The sequence below is a fragment of the Diabrotica virgifera genome, chromosome 3 (assembly GCF_917563875.1).
Source record: "Diabrotica virgifera virgifera chromosome 3, PGI_DIABVI_V3a".
In the NCBI taxonomy this organism is placed as follows: Eukaryota; Metazoa; Arthropoda; class Insecta; order Coleoptera; family Chrysomelidae; genus Diabrotica; species Diabrotica virgifera.
This window is the reverse complement of record NC_065445.1, coordinates 245,622,079-245,648,891: the sequence shown is the minus strand read 5'-3', so window position 1 is coordinate 245,648,891 and position 26,813 is coordinate 245,622,079. Positions and strand designations below refer to the sequence as shown.

Below are 26,813 nucleotides of genomic sequence, written 5' to 3'. Positions count from 1 at the left end.
TTGCCACAAAAAGATCCCATTTCCTATCTCCCCAATTCAGGAGTGTTCTCGAATTCATTATTTTTAAGACCAATCGATATATCTGAACTGATCCAAACTATCAATAGTATCAAAAGCAAATCATCCTGTAGTACTGATGGACTATCCATAAAAATCTTCTCAAATCTCACAGAAAATGTGTTGGAAAACCTCGTCTCACTAATTAATGATTCCTTTGAAAGAGGCAAATTCCCAGAGTGCCTAAAGATAGCCATTATTATTTCCCTTCATAAGGGTGGTGAAAAATCTAATGCTTGCAACTATAGACCTATTGCCTTACTACCGGTACTTTCAAAAATTATTGAGAGACTCATAAAAACCCGTCTTATGTCCTTTCTCATTGATAACAACATCTTATCCCAAAATCAGTTCGGCTTTTTAACTAATAAATGTACCACTGATGCCTTGTTTTCTGTGTTTCATGAGGTTTACCAAGCACTAAACAATAATCTTTATACTGCCACTGTTTTCTGTGACTATGCCAAAGCTTTTGATTGTGTAAATCACGACATTTTGATTAAAAAACTAAATTTCTATGGGATTCGAGGTATTTCTTTGAATTGGTTCCAGTCTTACTTGAATAATAGGAAACAACTAGTTAGAGCAAATGATACTGACTCTAGTCTCAAAAACATTGTATGTGGAGTACCACAAGGTTCAGTATTGGGTCCTCTACTGTTCCTTATCTTTATAAATGACATCACTAACTTAAAAATCGATGGAAAAATTTTTCTTTTTGCTGATGATACCAGTATCACTTGGAGCAACTCAACTATTGCATCTCTTCATGCAACTATAACTTCTGATTTGCTTACGATAAAAACCTGGTCTGACTCTAATTTACTCTCTTTTAACGTGGATAAGACAGTAGCATTATCCTATAAAAGTGCTCTTCAACCCCTGCTTGTTAATAACAGCCAGATCTCTACCGTTGATTCTGTAAAATTTCTTGGTATTTTTTTAGACAGCAACCTCAAATGGTCCCTTCATATCGATGTGTTAAGTAAGAAACTCGCCTCAGCCTGCTATGCTATAAGATCTGTTTCGAAAGAACTCAATTTAGCATCTTCTAAACTAACATATTTTTCTTTGTTCGAGTCTCATCTTCGATATGGTCTTCCTTTTTGGGGTTCTAGTACAGCTGCCCAGTTAGATGTTATTTTTAAATTACAAAAAAGAGCAATAAGGTATCTGTTTGGCCTCAGAAGAACAACACATTGCAGAAGTTACTTCAAAGATCACGGCATTTTAACCTTTACATTTTTATATATTTTAGAAACTGTTTGCTTAATTCGTAAACACATGCATGTCTTTCCAGCAAGGCCTCGTCATGACTACTCCACCAGAAATTCAAATTTTGATGTCTATTTACCGATCCCGTCCTCTGAGTTAGTAAAGAAATCTATATTATATTCCGCAAAAAAACTATACAACCATCTTCCTTTACAACTCAAATCTGCAACATCTTTCCCCAAGTTCCGTAAAATGACAAAAGCTCATCTATCTACAAGACCATATTATTCAGTAGAAGAGTTTCTTAATGACTAACTAAGAAATTACAGTAATGTACAAGTAACCAAACTTATCTATACTTGGGTGTCACATGCAGCAGCTTAAACTTATTAGTTCCTATGTCTATAAATAGTTTACTTTATTGTATATTCACTTTGCAATTTCTATAAATTGTTGCAATATATCGATTTTGTTTTTTTTTTTTTTTTTTCTTTACTTTATTAACTTATATTTTGTATTTATGTATATTTTTTTTATATTGACGATTTATCAAATTTCAGAAAATTGTATTTGTTATTGTTATTGTTAGATATTATTTATTTATTTTTTTTCTGACTTTAATTAAGCTTTGTCCATAAAATTTGTATTTTCAGTGACAATAAAGCATATTTCTATTCTATTCTATTCTAAAAAACTTAGGTACTTTAACAACTAGCCATGCTCTTCATCAATGCAGGGTGTTTCCAAATAAGTGCGACAAACTTTAAGGGGTAATTCTACATGAAAAAATAATGACCGTTTGCTTTGTAAACATATGTCCGCAAATACTTCGTTTCCAAGATACGGGATGTTGAATTTTTTCTTACAAACTGACGATTTATTTATTGCTCTAAAACCGGTTGAGATATGCAAATGAAATTTGGTAGGTTTTAAGAGGTAGTTATTGCGTATTTTTTGACTTACAACTAAAAATGTTATATTCACCATTGGCGTACATACGGGTCATAATACCCGGTCATATTACCCATATGCACGCCAATGGTGAATATAAAATTTTTAAGGGAAAAGACAATTTTTGTTTTTATTTGATTCAGAGTTGGACCACCATCTCCAGACAGCTGTTTCTGCGTCCTCAGGCTTTATCAATGGAGCTATGTTAGTCACAACTCTGAACCAAACACTAACGAACTGTCTTATTTAAGTGAAATTACCACGAACGTAATAATTCCACTTTTACCACGCAAATCAGCGACATCTCTCGTATAAGAGAAAGACGAAAAGCCCCAGATACAAAGTTTACTACATGTAATTAAATAATTAAAAATAACTAAAATAAAAACAATAAACAATATTTTAAATGTAAAAGAAACTGCTTTCTGGCAGTATCCTAAATCCCTGGCTTTTACAATTTATACGCACAGAGACGACGACTATTAGTGGAGTCAATGAAGGTGTATATGAACTATTACCTCCGATTTCGTTAAACCTCCATCGATTTGCATGAAAATTGGTGAGTGGTTAGAGGATATCTCAAGGAACAAAGGTGACATGGTGCCAACTTGCGCTTTTACCCTGGGGGTGGATGCTACCCCTTCTCGGGGGTGAAAATTATTTTATTGAAAATAACCCCATAATTCTATAGAGGGACAAATTCTAAACAAAATGTGTAATATAAAGTTATGAAAATAAATCAAAACTTTTTGAGTTATTAAAGATCAAAAATTTTAATTTTTCTTGAGAAAAATGCATGTTTTTAACCGATTTTTCATCAATAACTCAAAAACTGTAAGTTTTTACAAAAAAGTTATTGTTATCAAAATTGAAGCTAATAAAAAGTGAAATAAACCTCTTGCTAGAAAAACCTTTTAGTGTTAACTAAAAGTGAGTTATAGGAAATTGAATGTATATTTTTTTCGGCGAGTAAAAAACTCTAAGTATTCAAGCTGAAAAAACGGGAAATTGATGCATTTTATAACATAAACTTATTAAACATTTGTCAAAGTACTTAAAAATATCAATCAAATGAGTCCCCGAACATGTTGATAGCGTTAAAATTTATGCTCCAAATTTTTTTCAAAATTTATCTTTTAAAAATTTTTCCAAAAAATGTTATTGTTTTTGAAGTTATACTTCTTTACGCGCGATATGAGGGTGGATTTTAATAGGATTAAAACCTTTGATCCCGGCACAGTCGCATTACAACTTTGTTCTGATTGGATGTTCAAATGACATGACAAAAATTATCCAATATGGCAGCTGTGGGACTGTGGTTTGGTTGTTGCGTTTTAAAATTTGTAGGAAGAGAAACAACAAACAAGAAGTTAGTTAATGGTTATACTGCCTTTTTAAATAGTTTTCATATTATATTTTTGGACTTATTAACATAGAAGAGATGATTGTTGCATGCCAATGTGAAAGCCCATCAAACTGTGACTAGTATGAGTTCCGCAAAATTACTGATAAATAACCTATTAGCTCGAAAGCGTAGAGAACTGTGGATAACAACAATCAACCGGGACGATCTACGATCTCGCTTATTAAAAGCTAAAGAATCTTACACTGGTAAGTGTTTTAAAAATAGTTGATCAAATTTTGTTATGATATTTGAACATAGCACGATGCAAGTGATTGCGAAATTTATTAGTCGTTATATTGATACATAGTATGTAATACTTTTATTTACATAATTTGATTACCATCAAAATTTCTATCAATATTCACCTAATATATTGTTTTCTTACTCTATGTTTTGTTGTATTTTTTCAATTCTAAATCATTTCAATTCAAAATCAAAATAATTTGATTTACATAATTCAAAAATGTCAAAAAGTTTAATCCATTTAGTTAGTCGATCTTCGCACATAATGACACACTGTCTCCGTGGCGAAGCGTTTAATGCGAGCGAACCCCAATACAACGCCAATAACAGGAGCGCTGGAAAGTTGGTTCGAATCCCAATAGAAACTTTTATTTTTTTATTTTTTTATACATTTTATGATTGTAAGTATATTTATTATATAATTTTATTTTCAGAAAATACGTATTTAGTTAAAAAAATTTCCGACAATTAATGTTCAGAAATCATTTGTGGCATTTTTAATGTGTTTGTGTGTGTTTTATTCTTTTATTATTTTAATTTTTGGCACTGTTTTAATAAAAATGTTTGAGAAGTAGTAAGTATAAATTAGTTTAATATTTAAATAAATATAAATAAAAAGTATATTAATTTCGTTTATAATCATATAATCATATAATAGAAGTATAACTTCTTACGTGCGTACAAAAGTACACACATTCTTTTTTTTAATAACTCCGTTCGTGTTTACGATATCAGGTTCATCTAAAAACTTTCTCAAAGTTAATTCCAAGTGCTATTTAAGCGCGTTGAGCCTAGTCTTTTAAACTCCTTACTTTTTTAAAAATAAAAGGTTAAATGGCCCCGGTTGCATGGTTCCCAAAGCAAAATTTAAGATTTAAACGTTTCTATCTCGGTTATTTTTTACCCTATAGAAATAGTAAAACAGGTAAAATATTTGGTACAGAAAATACTAAAATTTGATTATATATAATTTTTTACGTATATTGAGTATTTTTGGAGCAATTATCAAAAGAATATGAGAATTACCGGACCTAAACCCGTCAAAATTATCGAAAACATTACTTATGCTGATATAAAGAAGTTCTTGTAAGGATTACTATAAATTTTAATTTTTGTGGAAATGGCGTATGATTTATCTTTCACTTTTTCCTAAAAAATTCGAAACGGTTCTTTTATTTTCATCACAACTTGCTTAATTTTGAAGGTATTGTCTTGTTCTGAAGCTCATTTGATAGGTATTCTGAATTAATTTGACAAATGTTTAGCAGGAATATTTTATACATTGCATCGTTTTCCCGTTATTTAAGCTTGAATACTTAGATTTGAGTACTCGTCGAAAAAAATACACATTCAATTGCCAATAACTCACTTTGAACTAACATTAGTTTAGTTATTTATGTGAGGAATGTATTCAATTTTTTATTATCTTCAATTTTAGTAATAATGACTTTTTTGTAAAATCTTATAGTTTTTTATTTATAAGTGAAAAACCGATTTAAAACATGCATTTTTTTACGAAAAAATAAAATCTTTAGTCTTTAATAACTTAAAAAGTGTTGATTTATTTTAATAACTTTATATAACAAATTTTGCTTATAATTTGTCCCTATGTCGACTTATGGTATTATTTCCACGAGAAGGGGTGGCATCCACCCCCAGGGTAAAAGCGCAAGTTGGCATCATGTCACCTTTGTTCCTTGAAGTATCCTCTTATTACTCACCAATTTTCATGAAAATCGATGGAGGTTCAACGAAATCGAAGGTGAAAACCTTCAGTGACTGCACTATATAGAAGAAAACGGAAATGACACGGTCACGTATCCACTTTCTTTTCGTCTAAAAAAAGGTTCGACAGACAGTTTCGAGTACTAAAAATCTGAGCAAAGATGAAAATCTGAGTAAAGTTCTCATCTTTACTTAGATTTTGAGTACTCGAAACTGTCTTTCGGACCTTTTCCTAGACGTCCGTCTTCTCTAAGCTTATAAATTGTAAAAGCCAGGGATTTAGGATGCTGCCAGAAAGTAGTTTTTTTTTAACGAAAAGTCTTAGAGTTAAAATATTGTTTATTATTTTTATTTTAGTACTCCATTAAAATGTTACATTTTTTAAGCCGTACCTTGCATTTGTTAGAGGAGTCAGTTTTATTTCTTTAATGTGTAGGGGGATGGGTAGAAGCTTAAGTTCAAGTTTTTGGGGTCGCCACCCTTGTCCTCCGGCCGCCATCTTGGAAATGGTGTGCAAAGGGGTTTCGCGCTATATCTCGTAAACTACCAACCCTACGGAAAATCTAATTAAACATAAAATGTAGCAAATTAAATTTTCTACAATTTTATTTCTATTACTTTCTATCGTCAAGTGACCAACAAAAAAGATATAAACAAAAATATGTAAAACAAATTTAACAAGATTCCTTTTGGAGGTTATAACTTTTTTTCAGTTCATTTTAAAATAAAATAACATTATAGCAATTTTGTAGAGGGTTTTTCAGCGAACAATTTCCACTATAAATTTGTTTAATTCTATATATTTTTATAGGTGTTACAGCGCTCCAAACTCGACCCGATTCTCGAATGCTCATAGGGATATAATAAAAACAAAAGTTAGGCTTACTTTTCTATCTATATATATATATATATATATATATATATATATATATATATATATATATATTTTATTCATACAATGTATTATGATTTTAACATTACTATGCTATTATTAATCTGTTTTTGACCTTTCTTCCCACTATAAAACTTATAACCCGAAGCATATATAGAAACGACCCAAGAAGTTTTTTGAGGACAAATTCGCCGGTTCAGAAGAAGAATGACGCAACCGCATATTGCGCCACATTAGCCATTCACCACACCGTGGTCAGGATCTCGAGATATAAGCGTTTTTTTGGGGTGTGCCGCTTGTATATGAAGTAACATAACTTTTTTCCTGTTGTATATTTTGACTTAAAATTTTCCAAAAAAACTTCTTCATGAATTATATTTTATTGTTGTGTTGGTTTAAAATTATAAACTAAAAAGTTTGTCACTCAACTTTTTTAAGTAAACATGAAACTAACGAAATATGATGACAACAAGTTTAAAAACTAACAACTACTTTTTTAATGTGTTTAAATATTTAGGACAAATCCCATTGTTATCTACATACTTCAGAGATTAAGCAGTAAAATTTTCAAAAGGAAATATTTACAGCGACCAAAGATACAGCGAGGTAAATTTGAAAAATCATCAAAATTGATTTTCGGCATTTTTGTATAAAATTTGATTTTTGAACATGTTCCACCAAATCTAGATAAAAATAAACTTCATATTAGGATTCAGCGACCTCGAAAACATAAAAATAGACCAAAATTGGTCATTTACCTTAAATTTGATTTTCGTGGTCGGCATAAAGATTGCTGCCGCTCGACTAATATACAGGGTGTCCCAGACTAATTTAGCCACGCTATATCTCTTAAACGAATAGAGATTTTCGAATGGGACAAAAAGTGGTCTATTCTACTTGTAATAGACTTTAATATGGCGTAGAAAAAAATCATCTCCTAAATATTTATCCTTTAGTTACAACCCCTAACTTTAATTTTTTTAATAGCACCCTGTATATTTTTTTATAGTTTTGAATGTGGTCTTCTATCGTCTATTCACCACATTTTTTGAAAATAAAATTGGTTCGTAAATAACCAAGAAAATATCAGTTTAGTTTTGTTAATTATGTGTCCCAGACTAATTTATCCAGGCTATATTTCTTAAACGAATAGAGATTTTCGAATGGGACAAAAACTGATCTATTACATTTGTAATACACTTTAATATGGCGTAGAAAAAAAATTATCCCCTAAATATTCATCCCTTAGTTACAACCCCTAACTTTATTTTTTAAATAGCACCCTGTAAGTTAGGGATGAATATTTAGGGGATGCATTTTTTCTACGCCATATGAAAGTGTATTACAAATGGAATAGATCAGTTTTTGTCCCATTCGAAAATCTCTATTCGTTTAAGAAATATAGCCTGGATAAATTAGTCTGGGACACACAATTGACAAAAATAAACTGATAGTTTCTTGGTTATTTACGAACCGATTTTATTTTCAAAAAATGTGTTGAATAGACGATAAAAGACCACATCCAAAACTATAAAAAAATATACAGGGTGCTATTAAAAAAAATAAAGTTAGGGGTTGTAACTAAGGGATGGATATTTAGGGGATGATTTTTTTGTACGCCATATTAAAGTGTATTACAAGTAGATTATATCACTTTTTGTCCCATTCGAAAATCTCTATTCGTTTAAGAGATATAGCGTGGCTAAATTAGTCTGGGACACCCTGTATAGATAGAAAAGTATTTTTTTTATTGTATTCCTATGAGAATTCGAGAATCTGGTCAAGATTGGAGCGCTGTAAAACCTAGATAATAAATAAAAGTAAACAACTTTATAGCGAAAATTGTTCATTGAAAAATCCTCTACAAAATCGCTGTGGTGTTATTTTATTATGAAATGAACGAAAAAAAAGTTATAACCTCCAAAAGGAAACAAAATTTTCTCATATTTTTATTTATAACTTTTTTGTTGGTCACTTGACGATAAAAAGTAATAGATATAAAATTGTAGAAGATTTAATTTGCTACATTTTATGTGTAATTAAATTTTCTGTAGGATTGCTAGTTTAGAAGATACTGCGCGAAAACCCTTTGCACCCATTTTTCCCATATGGCGGCCGGGGGACAAGGGTGGCGACCCCAAAAACTTGAACTTAAGCTTTTACTGAACCCCCCTACACATTAAAAAAATAAAATTGACTCCTCTAAGAAATGCAACCTAAATGTAACATTTTAATGGACTATAGTTATTTTTAATTATTTAATTATAGTAAACTTTGAATTTGGGGCTTTTCGTCTTTCTCTTATAAAATTCTTAATTGAATGTCAAAAAATGCGCTATAACACTATCTCTTAAAACCTAATAAATTTCATTTGCATATCTCAACCAGTATTAGAGCAATAAATAAATCGTAAGTTTTTAACAAATAATTCAACATCTCGTATATCGGAAAAGAAGCGTTTGCGTAGATATGTTTATAAAGCAAACGGCCATTATTTTTCCCTGCAGAATTACCCCTTAAAGTTTGTCGCACTTATTTAGAAACACCCTATATTAGGGTGGGCCGAAAAAATATTTTTTTATCCGATCGAAACGGGGTAGGTTTTAAAAGTTGCATTTTGGGTCCTAAAAGAAAACTGCAAAATATTTTTGCTGAAAAAAAATATCTTCAGTCTGCGCATTTGACTTAAAATTTCAGTTTTTTTGGTAAAAAGTAACTTTTTGGAAATAATTTTGTACACATTAAGAAATGAGATAGAATGACCGGGTAGCGTTAAATATGTTTGTTAACACTAATAGAATAACCCCAAACAGTTTCATTTGTCTTATGCAACATCTTCAGTGTGCGCAAGAACCACCAATTTACGTGATTTTAAGGTTAAATACAATATTTTTATACCACTTACCTTTTCTAATATTTGAAGTCTAGTTGTTTTGAAAAGTCTACAGTCAGCTTTTTTCTGTACATTTATCGAGGAAAATATATCATCATTTATGCAACTCTTCGCTAGTTCATAATGAACTACCCAGGACTCACCACAAGGAGGTGGTTGCATGTCGAGTGCCACCCGTGCCCTCCCTTCCACCCTACCATGAGAGCACGTTGTTCTTTTTGCTTAGGCTTTGAACTCTTTCTTAGAGTCAAACTTACGCCGTATTGCTCTGTCAAATAGTCTAGTTCTGATTATTTCATCCCTTTTCTTTTCATCGCACACTTGTAGTGCTGATCGTGTGACTTCTTTTACTGCTCTTTCGACAGCTTCCAGATTTAAACACAGTAGATTTGAGTATGGATCAGAAATATTTATACGACATGCAGAATAGTTACTAAAGGAGAATCACCACCAGAATTTGGGGATAGAAGTCCTGGAAAGTTGAATCATGCACGGTGGGTGACAACTGCCAATCATGTACTCCGATTGTACATTGCATTTAGTTCACCATCAGATCAGTTGAAAGATTTAGCCAAATATGTTGCCTTAGTTTATGCTCCAAGCTGGTTCACTATCAAATGCAATCACAAACTGAAGGAGGGTTCAAGAAACCTTTGGAAAATGCTGGACTTTTCATCATATATGTCACACGAACAAAAGAAAGTGATTCATAAGTGCATTCAAAATAATGCATACTTCGCACACCCCAAAAATATGCTTGTGGCAATGCTCTCCGATGACAGGGAACACATTCGTCATCTTGCGATCAGACGAATATTAAAAGCCAGAAGAAAAAACGACAGAGAAAGAGTTCGACTTTTTGAAATTCCTAAAATAAATTTTTCTGCCAAAGAATACGTAGATTTAATCGAATGGCAGTTTATGGATGTAACTGAGCCCCCTGTTACCATGCATCTATCAGAAGAGGACCTCAACAGAATATTGGTTGACGGCTTGTCAGATATTCTTGCAGAAGGTGTGCTGGGAAAATTACCGACACATACTCAAGCTGTCGAAAGAGCAGTAAAAGAAGTCACACGATCAGCACTACAAGTGTGCGATGAAAAGAAAAGGGATGAAATAATCAGAACTAGACTATTTGACAGAGCAATACGGCCTAAGTTTGACTCTAAGAAAGAGTTCAAAGCCTAAGCAAAAAGAACAACGTGCTCTCATGGTTGGGTAGTGGAAGGGAGGGCACGGGTGGGACTAGACATGCAACCACCTCCTCGTGGTGAGTCCTGGGTAGTTCATTATGAACTAGCGAAGAGTTGCATAAATGATGATATATTTTCCTCGATAAATGTACAGAAAAAAGCTGACTGTAGACTTTTCAAAACAACTAGACTTCAAATATTAGAAAAGGTAAGTGGTATGAAAATATTGTATTTAACCTTAAAATCACGTAAATTGGTGGTTCTTGCGCACACTGAAGATGTTGCATAAGACAAATGAAACTGTTTGGGGATATTCTATTAGTGGTAACAAACATATATAACGCTACCCGGTCATTCTATCTCATTTCTTAATGTGTACAAAATTATTTCCAAAAAGTTACTTTTTAGCAAAAAAACTGAAATTTTAAGTCAAATACGCAGACTGAAGATATTTTTTTTCAGCAAAAATATTTTGCAGTTTTCTTTAAGGACCCCAAATGCAACTTTTAAAACCTACCCCGTTTCGATCGGATAAAAAAATATTTTTTCGGCCCACCCTACCTATATTGATGAAGAACATGGCTAGTTGTTAAAGTATGTAACTTTTTTATTATCCAACATAAGCGAATGAATCAGAAAACAGAATGTTAGGAAAACCCGAGGCTATAGTTGGGTTTTAATTTCAGTATTTTATAAATGCTAGAATATTCTACAGAGTGTTCCAAACTTTTAGAAAAAAAAAACAGTTTCATTGGTACACCCGGTATACAATGACAATTTACCTGTCTAGCAACAATATTATCACAGCAAAATTGTTAAAGAATAAGGACATATAAAAAAATCACTTAAATCGGACAACAGGTTTAGGAGATACGAGACATCAAAAATGACCCATTTTGTGAGGTGCCCGTTTTCTCTGACGCACAGTGTATAAATAATATATTTATTTGAATACATTAAAGATTAATAAAATGCAATACAACTGAAGCAGTGGCGGCTCGTCAGAGGAGGCAAGGGAGGCTCAGCCTCCCCATAAATTTTTTACACACTCTATACTGTTTTGTTTATCATAAATCGCGAAAACAACAATTACTCTCACTATTATACAACGTGTAAATTCCATATTATCACTAATTATCCATACGTACGGAGCATTAGCATTAGAACGCATGATCGCGTCTCAGTTTTATTACATATTATTGTAGGCAGGACCCTGGGTTATCCCGAGATGCACGAACGGAGCCGAGAAGCCCAGCATTCTCCGTTACTAATGCTCCGTGCAGCGCAGCAGGCGTTTAAGGAGACCCGGTCTCCTAACAGTGGCATCTACGGCGCCATCACACGCTGCCTGGAGATCTACCAAGGGAGGCAGATTAGCTTCTTAGCTCCGTTGGGTGGTTGGGTGCGTCTCGGGACAACGAATTTTAGGGCCCTGACTAAAAATAATGAAAAATCTAAAAGTGCGAATTTTGTTATGAAATTTGGTATGTGGGGTTATAATAATATTTGGAACAACTTGCTCAAATAACTTTTTCCGATATCTCTAACTCAAAGCAAAATATCGGTAATTTATCGTGTTTTTGAATTCGCAGTAGGCCGCGTTTAGAATTAAAAAAATTCAATTGAGTATCTTAAAAAATTTGAAGCTTCATTATGTATGGACTGCAAAACTTCAAATCTGTATTTATTTTGATATGCATAGGTATCTATTTACAAATAGATGGAATTGTTAACAAATAAACGACACAAACTTTGGTATCAAACTTTTACTATTAGACTAACTATTTTTAAAATGATGATATCATGAAATTATGAATTAGGATGATATTATGAAATGTAAATAAAAAATGGTCAAAAGATGGGGCCTTAAATTACATTTTTTGGCGCATTTTTTTGCTAGTGCAAATTTGTCTAGATATTTTACAGTTAGGTATAGCCTCCCCTATTGTAAAAATCACGAGCCGCCACTGAACTGAAGGGTCCTCAAGGATACAAATGTTTGAAAAACCTACGTTTCTGTCTTCTATACAGGGTGGGGCATTAGTGCGAGATAGTAAAATTACTCGTTTTCCGTAAGAGATACAAAAAAAAGTTATTTAGGTAAAAGTTGGGGAACAGATAGGGCCATAATTTAAAAATATTTTCAAATATACAGGGCTACCAGTATTGACAGGGTGACGCAAACTTATGTTTTTTTTTAATGGAACACCCTGTACCTACATTTTTGGATTCTCCTCAATGTCTTCTTTCATAAAATATAGGGTTTTGTAATATTAGACGAGGTAGTTTAAAAGATAATTACGTTTATTTGTTTATTTCATAGCAACATTCACACCCTATAGAATTGTAGTGATTTCACATCAAAATTTCTATTTATATTCAAACGATTTTTAATTTAGTCTATTATTGTTAAACATTATTAGTATAGCGAAATGTTTAATTTTGGTATACACGATTGGTCGAAACTCATGAGTATTTTCTGAGTTTTCAAATGGAACACCCTGTATTTTAGTATTGTAATGAAATGACATTTTTTGGTACTTTTTTATTTTTTAAGCATTTCCTATAGCTATAAGTGCTTTAATTTGTGAGTTGTTCGTGATTCTTTGTGCCAAATATTAATTGCAACAAAAAATAAGGGAAATTTTATTAGGTGGCCGTGAAAATATTCAATCAAAAATAATTTTTCGAAAAAAAAACAATCTAAAATTAATTACTAGACTAAGATAGACTAGACCAGATTAATTAATTGATAATTAATTAATATTGGATGAGATATCAAAATACATACCTACGTAGTTAAGATTTTTGGTGCATAAGATATTAATAAAAACATATATTTTACCAAGTTGGCTATGACACTAAATTTGCTTAAACATTTGACATTATAGTATTTGTATGGTTCCGGTTGCTTTGTTGTCATTACTAATATAAATTTTTCTAATGAGGAACTGAGTAATATGGTTTTTTGCACGATTGATCATTTTTGACTGTTTACCGTGACAGATTTTACGTCAGTAGGTGACATTTCTAGCAACTCGACGGTAAGTAATCTAACTCGACGGTAAGTACTCCAACTCGACGGTAAGTAATTCACTTACCGTCGAGTTAAAAAATCTCTTAATTTTACTCCCGTGTAAAAATGCTCGCTTTCTTAGGCCTATAGCCAACATTTTTTCTCTTCAAATACGCCATCAAAGTTGAAAACTTGGAAATATCAATGCCATCATAAAGAAAAACGGTGGATTTAATCATTGAATATTCTGCCCAGAGGCTTCCAGGAGCTTTCAACTGCATATGTCTTTGAACGAAATATGCCAATAGAGTCTTTTCTTTGATTCTTAAATTCTTGCCTTCGCACCATTTTTTAAAACTTTGGTAGGTATTTTGATAACGGATTTTGGATTTTTCGGGAATAATTGCGGAACACCCTTCTTCCCAAGCCCGTTCAATTTCTTCAAATTCACTTTCGCTCATATTTTAATTTATAATAATCAAAATTGTACTTAAAATTATTGACAACTAAATAAAAACTCAATTCTCCATTGTTGTTATGCACCCTAGTTACTACCTAACAACCAAAGTATCTATCTTGATAAAATGAATGAAACTAGTCAATATGACGAAAATGTTTAATTTTATAATTTATAATGGTATTAATCGTGCAAAAAACGTTATAAGCATGTCGAACGTTAAGAGTAACCGATCTCAGACAATAATTGGAGTCGTCGCTCCGCTCCTCCTCCAAACAATTGTCTTCGATCGGTATAAAACCCTTACCGTTCTCCATACTTAATATACTATTTGTGCTAGGAGAGTATAACAAAAATATGCTACTAGCAATAAAAATTTATCATCAGCAATTCCCTGATAGACGACATCCAAGAAGAGTAGAAAACGTTAAAATGCTATTTTTTACATTTTCCTCAATTCCCAAAATACATATTCTTAGGTTTGGCTGAAAATTTGCCCACAGATAACCAGATGAGATCAGATTTGTGAATTTAATTTTAATAAATCTTAACTACATATTCTAATTTGGGAAATAAGCCACAATTTAACTTAAGGCCATCAGTACATAATGCGCAAATATTTTTCGGCTATCCCTACTTTTTCTGTCTTTACACAGCAAATTACGTGTGGTAAAATTCACACTGGTATGGATATGTAAACATTATTAGAATGTCATTCTAGTTGACAATCATTAACTTTAAAAAGATGGCTTTTGACTGTTCTTGGATAACTGTTATTTGTATAATTGCAAATTATTAATTCAGTTAATAAATGTGATAATTTTTTCACTAACTGTGTATTCGGTGATTGTAATAATTTATATGTACAACAAAAACTAATACTCAATCGAGAAAAGAGGAAAAGTGTTAAAGTGATTTTTTAATAATATATTGTTACTATAGAACGCTTACAATTTTGAACATATTTAACAACAAAATACTTGGATCACTGAATATATCCAGGTGTATTCTCTGCTTGGATCGTCCATAAATAATAAACAATACATAACTTTTTATTAAGTTCACGTCTTAAATCAATTATTTATCAAATACACTATTAATATTATTTAATCAACAACTCAAAATATTCCCGATGCCGTGTCAAATATTTAAAACTGTCACTGTCTTGTCATCATATTCTATTTGACTCAGTCCGTTGTATGACAAAGCTAGCGAATGTTGACTTGGTAAATATCACGACAGACATGGTGATCATTTTTTTCGAATCCTGAAAAAACTAATTAATATTTTTAAAAAATTTAAACGCAGAATGAAAGATTAAATTATTATCGAGGGCCGAAAGTCCCTTAGAATTAATAAATAGTTTATTTTGAATAAGATATTTGAAATCAAAAATCACACTACATTTTCTCTTAGTTTTTCACCCCTGTAACTTATTAAAATATAAATTGCGAATATTATTAATATATAAGTGCAAATCAGTTTATTATAGGAACAGCATATTTTCCACCAAAGTCTACATTTGACAAATATTCCATATTTTGTGAAACCTGAAGATTATCCATCTGCACACTATTTTCTGGCTGCTGACTTCAATTTACCAAACTGCGAATGGTTTTCAGATGATATGTGCTCTTCAACAATTCCTCTACCAGATGCCACAGCTTCTGAAGTTGAATCCCTGCAGGTTGTGTCTGGTATGTGTGCATACCATAATTTGTTTCAGTCCAATACTATTGTGAATACAACTGGTAATATTCTGGACTTGGTGTTGGACGATGATGCTGATGTAACTGTGTCCAGAGCTGATGAAGCTCTTTTGAGGGAGGGTATGCATCACCCACCCCTGGAATTTGAGATGAAGAGGACCAAAAGGCGCCCCAATGATAGTGGTTTGGTTAGTGACGGTTTCTGTAGGGACTTCAAGTCGGCTGACTATGTGAAAATAACTGATTTTTGTCACAGTTCTGTTGGGATAATTTATTTTTAGGAAAAATACTGAATCAAATTGTAAATATTTTTTTATGATATAGTTTACTTAGCTATAGAATTATTCATCCCCCTAAAAAGGTATTCAAAACGTAAATTCCTTCCTTGGTTCTCTTTAGAGTTAAAAAACCTGATAGTTGAGAATAAAGAAAGCTCACAAAAAATATCTTTTATCTAAATCAGTTCTGGATTATCATACTTTTTCTCAGCTGAGGGCTAATTGTAAATTGTTGAAAGCTGAAAGCTACAGAAATCATATTTACTTAACAGAATTGTCGCTAAGAAATAATTTGAAGGGATTTTGGTCGTTTGTGAATTCACGGAGGGGAAAGCCCTCATTGCCCGCTGTGTTAAGGTATGGTGGTGTTGAATCCAATCATGGATCAGATATTGTAAATCTTTTTGTAGAATATTTTTCTACAGTATATTCCACTCAAATACAGTCGGAAAAATGAAAGAATACCCATGAACGAACATATAAAACAAGCTGTATTTTTCTGTCAAAGTGTCACACACAAAATTGGCCAGCGCAAGTACATGTAATAATTATTATTACATGTACTTGCGCTGGGCAATTTTCTTTGTGACACGGTGACAAGAAAATACAGCGTGTTTTATATGTTCGTTCATGGGTATTCTTTCATTTTTCCGACTGTATGTGTCATACGTCATACCCAGTGACTCACCTACATTTGGTCTTACTAACCTGACTGGTTTTAACATAACTATATTCGATATTTATCTAAAATTATCAGAACTGGATGCGAATAAGGGTCCTGGTCCTGATGGATTGCCTCCCAGCTTTCTCAAGAACTGTTGTTTCATATTATCCAGACCTCTTTTTCACATCTTTAATCTATCCTTAAATGAGGTTGAATTTCCAGAATGTTGGAAAAATAGTTTTTTAACACCTATTTATAAAGCGGGAGATAATTCATTGGTGAATAATTACAGGCCCATTAGTATAATTAGTGTAATACCAAAGATATTTGAATGTTTTGTTTGTAACCGAATGTAACATTCTAGTGTTTGTGGACTTCCTGAGGAAGGCCTTGGAGAGGGGCTGTAGGGTACATGCACTATACACCCATTTCTCCAAGGCCTTCGATCGGGTCAGCCATAATATTTTAATATTTAAACTTAAACAAATGGGTATTAATGGTCCACTTCTTGAGTGGCTGAGAACATACTTGATTGACTGAGTTCAGATGGTGCATATCAGGGATTTTGTTTCCAGTGAGATAAAGGTTCATTCAGGAGTACCTCAGGGTTCACATTTGGGGCCCCTGTTATTTAACATATTCATCAATGATATACACCAGCGGTTCCCAACCGGTGGTACGCGTACCACTGGTGGTACGCGGAGAGGTTTCAGGTGGTACGGGTCGCGTGGGTGAACCAAGCGATTACAATGGGCCTTTGACTGTGGAAGTACCACTTTTCACCCGTTTCTTCAAACTTAGGTCAGAAGTTTTAATGCTTTTAGCTGAAAAAAATAATGACAGACTCAACATGCCGAACATGGGTCTTCAGAAAGCAAACACCCTTCACAGCCAATGAGGAAATAAACTCCTTCAAGAAAAGTTAGTTCCTTTATGTTCTCAAACTCAAATACAGGAGTAGGATGTCTCTGCGTTTCCGACTCTGTCATCATTTATTGACGAAAACGAAATATCTAGAATAAGAGATGTGGTTGCTGATATAATTTATCACTTGGAATCTCTTCAAGAAAGTTTTAATAAATATTTTTCTGAAGAATATTCCAAACTTGACTGGATCAGAAATTGTTTTGCAGGAAGCCTACCAAATAAGTTAGAATTACAGGATTTACAGAAAACATTCATCGATTTCACAGAAGACACTTTTAAAAAGAAATCCTTAATTGACTTCTGGATAAAATAAAACAAGCCAATGGACATATTTTTGATAGCAAATATGTTTCTAGAAAAATTGGGGGGCTTCCTTCCATTCCATGCCCCCCACAAACCTGTGTTTGGTGGTACGCCAAAATCTTCAAAATATATCAGGTGGTACGCAGTTGTTCGAAGGTTGGGAACCCCTGATATACACCACTGCTTCCGACACAGTTCACCTCTTCTTTTTGTAGATGATCTAAACTTCTACACAATTATCAACAATACACAAGATTGTATTAATTTTCAACATGATCTTGATCTTGATTGTATTAATGCCATGCCTAAATGCATCCAAGTGTCATGCTATTTCTTTTTTACGATCGAGAGAGCCAATAGAATATAATTATAATATACAGAACATTCCTGTTGACTGGGTTACTAAAATTCGTGATTTGGGAATTAACTTAGACTGTAAACTTTTATTTGAATCACATTATACGTAAAAATTTCCAAATCTTGACAAATGCTTGGTTTTATAAAAAGATGCACTAGAGACTTTCAGAATATTGAAGCAATTAAACTACTATATTGTTCTTTAGTTAGACCTCATCTAGAGTATTGTTCTTGTGTATGGTCTCCATCTTATAATATTTACATTATCAAAAATCGAGACAGTCCAACACAAGTTCTTGAAATATATAGCATATAAATTGGGTATACCTTTTGAGTTAAATCAAGTAAATTATCATCAAATTGAAACCCAACTTGGCATTTTCTCATTGCGAAACCGACGAATAATTAAAGATGCAAAGATGCTTTATGACATTTGAATATGATTTATCGAAAAAAATGAATCCCCATTTAAATAACATTGCAGCTGAAAATACGTACCCATCCCCTTAAAAAATAATTTTATTAATGTTGCACAAAATATCAAAATACTGTATTTTGACAACATCTGAAGTGGAAGTCGAAACGTTAATAAAATTATTTTTTTAAGTTAAATTGTGATTATTTTCAAATTAGAATAGTTAGTTACAAAAATGCCAAGAAATACAAAGAAATAGATTAATAAATCCTGACCAGCATACTTCCAAACCAATGTATTTTTTCAATTATTTTAAAAATTTTAATAAAACGGTGAAGGTCCCACAACACACGCTTTAACTGACATTCAGCCCTGTGATGGATGACCGAAGTTATCTAGTTATCTTTAACGTAAAGTTATCCTGTAGTCAAGTTATAATCCTCGAATTGGTGTGATGTATCATATTGAACATTATGCTTGCATTATTTCTTGACAGTTCTTGAGTTATCTGATACATCAACTGGTACTTTATAACGCAATGTTAAACCTCAAGTTATGAGATAACTCTGTAGTTATGTAAGGTTAGGTTCATCTTTTGACTTGTTTTTAGACACAAATCAAGTGAATTTAGAAGCTAATAATTTAATAATTAAGAATAGAAGGGTAATACAATTTTAAAAATTGTACAAAAATCAAATCAAGATATAAGTTGAAATTTTATTTTAAGTACCTACTGAGCTTTCTATCCAGAGTTGCCAGATGATATTTTATAAATCCCCCACTTAGAAACTGAAATTCCCTCAAATTGAAGCTCAAATACCCCAAATTTAAATTTTTGCTGCATTTTAATAAATTAGTAGTCAAATGAAGAGAAAAGTAAACCAAAATTATACTACTTATCAACGAGGGCCCTGGAAATAATTCATAGTTCCTATCGTCTTCGATTATATGGGAGTATAATATACAGTTCTATGTACATTCGCACATTTAATTTACCATGACCCCTTAAAATCCGCCCCCAAAAAATCCCACTACAATTTCTGCTTAGAAAAGTTTCAATAGACGCTTTCAAATTACAACAAAATTTTGGGAAAACACACCAATCTGGCAACCCTGTTTCTATCGACCGTTTGAAACCAACTTTGAAACACCACTGAACCCAAACAGCTGTTTGCTGTTCGGTTATGGTGGTGACCGACAACGGGTATGTTCTGAACAATCTCTTGCACTCACTCCAACTTGTACTATTTCTACATAAGGTTCTCTTTGTTACTTCAAACATTGTTCCTCAAAACTTATTTCTAATATAACGTTGATGAAATAACTATCTCATAACTGTGACCGATACATCACACCAAATTTTACTTAAATAGTCATGGGCACAAATTTAATGAGGATAACAATTTTGATAGAGATACCTTATAGGAGTTGGATAGTTGGTTTGGAAGTTTTTATGAAAATAGTCGTAATCTGAATGCTCTTCAGGACATCACAGAAGATGAATATGACGAGGCTCTATATAAAGGAAATACACAGCTCCAGGCAAGGATTCCATCAATCGTAAAATGCTTAGACAACTAGATCCAGATATTCATAAGGAGATAATGAGCATATATAATTATTGTATCATGAATCATTTCTTCCCTGATGAGTGGAAGACAGGCATTGTAATAGTTATTCCTAAACCTTATACTAACCATCAACTACCCCAAAATTACCGTCCAATCACCCTTATCCCAGTAATTGGAATAAATTTTGAGAAAATTATCCAAGGAAGATTATATAATGACTTAAACCAACATATTCCAGCACACCAGTTTGGATTTAGAGAAAAATCATCTACAATCCTTCCTCTTTCAATAGTAACATCCAATATACAGGCAGCAAGATTGCAAGGACTAAAGGACGCTGGAGTTTTCTTGGACATCAAAAAGGCTTTTGACTTCGTTTGGCATAGAGGATTGTTATATAAACTTCACAGAATGAAATGCTCCCCTTCTCTAATATGGATTATTGACGAATTTCTTAGATGATGCAGGTGATGATCAATGAAACATATTCCCATTCATTTTCAGTGCCACAAAGAGTTCCACAAGGTTCACCACTCTCCCCTCTATTGTATAATCTCTATTGCAGTGACATATGCGACAATAGACTAACCAATACTAATTTGCTACAATTTGCTGATGACACTGCAGTAATTACATATGGAAAAAATTTAATAAAGACAATGGACTTATTGCAGAGGCAGGTGGATGACACAATATCTTGGATGAATAAATGGAGATTAACAATAAATCCTTCTAAAACAAAACTAATAATATTTAACCATAGAATCCAAGATCACTCTCCAACTATAAACATATGCGACAATATTATTAAACCCACCCAAACTGTTAAGTATTTGGGAAGCAAAATAGATAACAAATTGAAGTTCAACCACCACACAGCAGTTATAAAAAGGAAAATTATAACTAGAGCAAAACACTTCAGAAGTCTAACATACAAGAATGAGGGAATTACGATTGAAACAGCAGCCAATATTTATAAAATGATTTGCAGGCCCATGCTGGAGTATGGTTCTATAATTATATAATTCTAAAGGTCCTGCCAAAAATAATATAAAAGTGGCTGAAACAACTAGCCTTCGACAAATTACTAGAATGCGTCATCCTGATAATTAACTTCATTATCCATCAAACAGACTGCTGTATGATAAAACTGGAATTGAACCTATTAATGAGAGCCTCAATAAGTTGTTTAAATATCTCTCTATTAATGACAATAACAAAAATTTGATTGAGCCCCACACAGGGTTGGAAAAAACCCGGGTTTTTTTAAAAAGCCCAACCCGACGGGTTTTTTTGGGTTTTTTAGGGTTTTTTTCGGGGATTTTCAGTTTTTTATTTAGATTTGATATAGTTTCTGCTCTATCAAAAGTTTTACAAAAATTATGAATTTTACTGCAAAAATAATAAAATAACGAAATAAGGTTCCTGAGGTTAAAATAGGCCGATTTAAGCTAACTTACCTTAGTACAAAGGTTATACAGGGTGTCTGCGTAACTTGGAACCATATGGGAAACTTTTTTAATATCAATTTTACGAAAAAAAGTCATTCTTTATAAAGTGCTCTGCATAGTCTAAATCCTAAGATGCAATCATCAGATATCAAATTTTGTCAACAGTATACGAGGTATGTCAAAAAATATGAATTTCGCTCAAGAGCAAACTACCTTTATATTTCAAAATATCAAAAAATTTTATTATGAAAAGTTATTTGTAATTAAAAACCATATTTAAATATGCAATAACAGCCTTCTACTTGAAAAAAAAAATTCTGAAATTTTCCTAAATTACCGATTCCGAAATCATTTTTATTTATTAGACATGTAATAACTCTTTTATTAATAACTTTAAGAAAAAAAGTTATTCTTCATAAAAATCTGTGCATGGTCTAAACCTCAAGATGCAACCTTCAGTTATCCAAGTTTGTTAATTTTCTACGAGGTGTGTCAAATAATATGAATTCTAGAATTCTTTCTAAATTCATATTATGTATTCGACACACCTCATATAAAATTAACAAACTTGGATAACTGATGGTTGCGTCTTGAGGTTTAGACCATGCATAGATTTTTATGAAGAATAACTTTTTTTCCTAAAATTATTAATAAAAGAGTTATTACATGTCTAATAAATAAAAATGATGTTCGGAATCGGTAATTTAGGAAAATTTCAGAATTTTTTTTTTCAAGTAGAAGGCTGTTATTGCATATTTGAATATGGTTTTTAATTACAAATAACTTTTCATAATAAAATTTTTTGATATTTTGAAATATAAAGGTAGTTTGCTCTTGAGCGAAATTCATATTTTTTGACATACCTCGTATACTGTTGACAAAATTTGATATCTGATGATTGCATCTTAGGATTTAGACTATGCAGAGCTTTTTATAAAGAATGACTTTTTTTCATAAAATTGATATTAAAAAAGTTTCCCATATGGTGCCAAGTTACTCAGACACCCTGTAATAACCGAGATACAGGGTGTCATTAAACTTTTTTTTTATTTATTATTGAATATTTCCTGACAGGTATGAGATAACAACATGAAATTTGGTATGTGGGGGTTTTTTGGATCGAGAAAACTAAATTCCCTACCAAAAATTATGTACTGCCCAGAGGGCGCCACATACGCCTTTCAGCACTCATTTATTACGTTCAATTTTTTTTACCCCTCACTCTGTATAATTTTGACATTAAAATTTTTATTCATCTATTAGTTTTACTTAAAAAAGGTATACTTCTTTCATCTCCCTAAACCAGTGATGTGGGAGGGAGGGGATGCGGCATACGGCGAAGTAGATGGGCTCGGTTTCACTCGCAAAAACGCTCCATCCAATATGGCGGAACAACACTTTGGTAGTATATTCTGCTCTATATAAAATATATAATTATAAAATTATATTATATTATATAAATATATAAATAATTAATAATTTTAATAACTAATTAATAACATATTTCCTATATAACGTATAAAAACCTGCCCGTCGCCATATTGGATGTAGCACAAAAGTGTCAAATCAAGTGGTCCCATTTAGTAAATACAAAAGCATGCCTTATGTCGTATCCCCTCTCTCCCATATCACTGCCCTAAACTCAACCGTTTTCGAGATAAACGCATTTTAAATCTGCGATACACCATCATTTTTAGCATAATATCATTGTAGTTACACCCGAAAAATAACTTAAAACCATAAAATTATCCAAAAATCTATCGCAAATTTCTTCAAATGGAATTTGCGATGCAATGACATAAATTTGAGAACTGGCACAATTATTATGGTTTTAAGTTATTTTTCGGTTGGAACTACAATGATATTATGCTAAAAATGATGATGTATCGCAGATTTAAAATGCGTTTATCTCGAAAATGGTTGAGTTTAGGGAGATGAAAAAAGTATACCTTTTTCAAGTAAAACTAATAGCAGAATAAAAATTTTAATGTCAAAATTATACAGAGTGAGGGATAAAAAAAATTGAACCTAATAAATGAGTGCTGAAAGTCGTATGTGGCGCCCTCTGGGCAATACATCATTTTTGGTACGGGATTTAGTTTTATCGACTCAAAAAACCCCCACATACCAAATTTCATGTTGTTATCTCATACCTGTCGGGAAATATTCAATAATAAAAAAAAAGTTTAACTTTGACACCCTGTATCTCGGTTATTATAAACTTTGTACTAAGGTAAATCTCAAGTTTAGTTTCAGTTTCTCTCGTTTTGTATTCACCTACTACTTACTTCATGGTATTTATGCTAGTTTTTGTTTTTATTTAGAAATAAATATATGTGTATGACGTTCATTCAACTGAAAATTTGCTATTTTTGAAAAAACCCAATAATAGTGGGTTTTATCAATTGAAAAACCCCGAAAAAACCCACTGGGTTTTATAAGATGGGGAAATTCTATGCCAACCCTGGCCCCACATTGTGAAGATATCGGTAGATATCCAGGAAGAACTCTTTTTGAAGAAATCTGCTACAAATCAAGACAATAAACAACTCTATTTAAATCATCATCTGTATTGTAACTAATTGTCAGTGATATTGTGATTACTGACACATACAAATATTTTATTTTTGAAGTTATACTTCTTTAGGCTCCCTTTCATTGAGGGTGAAATTTTAATAATCTGGGCGCATGGGCACACCGACAGTATGGTATTAGTCGTTATATGGGCTCTGATTGGGTGTTGAAATGATCTGTCACTAATTGTTCAATATGGAGTTTATCGGTAAACAAAAATATTGTATATATTAGTTTTTATTGTTGTGAGGACAGAAATAAAATCAAATTTATAATTATAGTGACTTTTTAAATAGTTTTGAAAAGCCGCAGGTACGTAATTCTAAATGTTTTAGTTGTATTCCAATAAAAAATTATCTTCATACCTATCTATTTGGAAAATGTAAAAGAAATAATGTAGTTACCTATTAGTAGGCAATGCTTTAATTTACATAATCTGATTATGAACAAACTTTCTACAAATCTTCATCTAATATATTGTTTTCTTACTCTATATTTTGTTGTATTTTAATTCGACAAAAATCAAACTAATAATTTCATTAAATTCATATAAATAAACAAAATGTCAAAAAGTTTATGGTGTAAACGTTTAGTTTGTGTATATTCCTACATGACGTACATGCGAAGGTGGTCCAGTGGATAATCGCTTCGACATTCGTATGGCTCAATTGACGTGAAGTGGGTTCAAGCCCCAAGCAAGTTGTTATTTTTTTTATAGATTTTATAACTGTAAGTATATTATTATATAATTTTTTTCAGAAAATACGTATTTAATTAAAATTTTTGGCAACAATTATTGTTCAGAAATCATTTGTGGCATTTTTCACTGTGCTTGTGTGTGTTTTATTCTTTTATTTTCTTAATTTTTGGTATTGTTTTAATAAAAATTTTTGGAAAGTAGTAGAGAAACTGTTTAAAGTATATTGATTTCGTTGAAATCATATAGGTAATAGAAGTATAACTTCTTCACATTCTTTTTTTTTTAATTATTGTATTGTATTAATATTAACAAAAACACATATACTGTATTAATGTATAATAATTGTGTAAATTGGCTGAAAGACTTCGGTTGATGGCCTTTTGGTACATTGTATCAATAAAGTATGTCGCTCTCTCTCTCTCTAGTCATGGGCACGTTATTCCTGAGAAGTAATCTTAACTTTAACTCAAACGTTAAAGATAACTTTGGTCATCCATCGGCTGTTTGCCTATGTTTGGAGCAAATGGACCCTCTCAACTACTGATGAAAATCAACTGAGAATATCTGAGTGTAAAATACTAAGGAAGATATTTGGACCAACATACTGTAGAGATGGTTCATGGAGAATTAAATGAACCACGAGCTGGATGAGCGATGAACCAATGCAGAGCGTAGATATTGTTATATTTGTAAAGGCTCAGATAAACTGGCTTGATCACTTAAAATGAATGCCAGATAATCGAGATGTGAAAGTAAACCAGACATGGAAGCCCCAAGGAAATAGAAGGAAGAGTAAAAGATGGATAGATGATGTAGAAAATCTTAAAACTATGAACATAAGACAGTGGCGAAGGAAAGTATCTGACAGGACAGAATAAAAGAACATTGTTAAGCAAGCGAAGAAGAGCTGAAACAGAATACCTTGATGTATGTTCATAGAACTCCAACCCCTGAGACCCTAGGTATACCATAGTCAACGAATATATAGCCCATAGAAGAAGCTTTTATATGAAACAGATGGTCACGTTTATAAGGAGGCTTGTGGACGAGGAATGTTGTGGCCAGAGTGCGGGTGGTGGTAGTCTGTAGTCACTGTCAGGTATACACCGCCATAGCACCTACTCAGTTGGGACGCAAAATCCTTTGCTAAAACGTTACAGGGCCGTACCCTTCTACTCACTATAATCTATTCTTTGCTATAGTAGTAGTCTTGTGGTTTACTTACCTCTTGGAATTGTTTGTCTTTCTTTAAATGACGTAAGTTTATGTTCGTCTTGTTCTACTTCAGTTTTTATGGGAATTTCCTTTGAGGCTACATAATCAAATGTATCATGTATACTTTCTCTTTTGGGTTCCTCTTTAACTTCAATTTTACAAATATCCAAAGGACCATCATCAACAGCATTATAACACGTTTCTGCTTGACACGTCTCATCACTAACTTCTTGTTTTACTTCCATTACTTATTGTTTAAACTTTGAACGTGTTTATCAAAAAAATTTAACAAAGTATGATAATTAAAAATTAAAACCAAAACGGCCAAAACCAAACAAACGCCCAAACCCAAATAAACCTGACATCTGACATGCACTATCTTTCTCTTCGTTTGATTGGCCATAACTGCCAGGGCTATCTGCAAGGTTCATAAATAGACAGGTTGCATGGTAACTTTCCACCAATCAGCGTCGAGAATCTAATGGCGGGAGTGACGTCACCCAGAATGCTGCATTCAAATTCACTTCACTTCACTCATTGAAATTAACTCGGAAAGTAGGAATGTATTGAAAATGTGTATATTTAAAAAAAATACGTTT

At 32.3% G+C, this 26,813-nt stretch overlaps 1 protein-coding gene across 3 annotated transcripts in view; it reads right to left on the bottom strand.

Moving 5' to 3' along the window:
- Positions 1–26,585, bottom strand: part of LOC126881639 (zinc finger protein 845-like) — a 40,411-nt gene extending 13,826 nt beyond the window's left edge. For 2 of the 3 annotated variants that reach the window (XM_050646011.1, XM_050646013.1), the window contains exon 1: positions 26,225–26,585. In XM_050646011.1, the coding sequence (XP_050501968.1) occupies positions 26,225–26,459 (235 nt within the window). In that variant the 5' untranslated portion in view covers positions 26,460–26,585. Of the gene's footprint in view, positions 1–5,988; positions 6,149–26,224 lie in introns of all 3 variants that reach the window. The other variant, XM_050646012.1, reaches the window with a different exon arrangement.
- Positions 26,586–26,813: the final 228 nt, after the last annotated feature.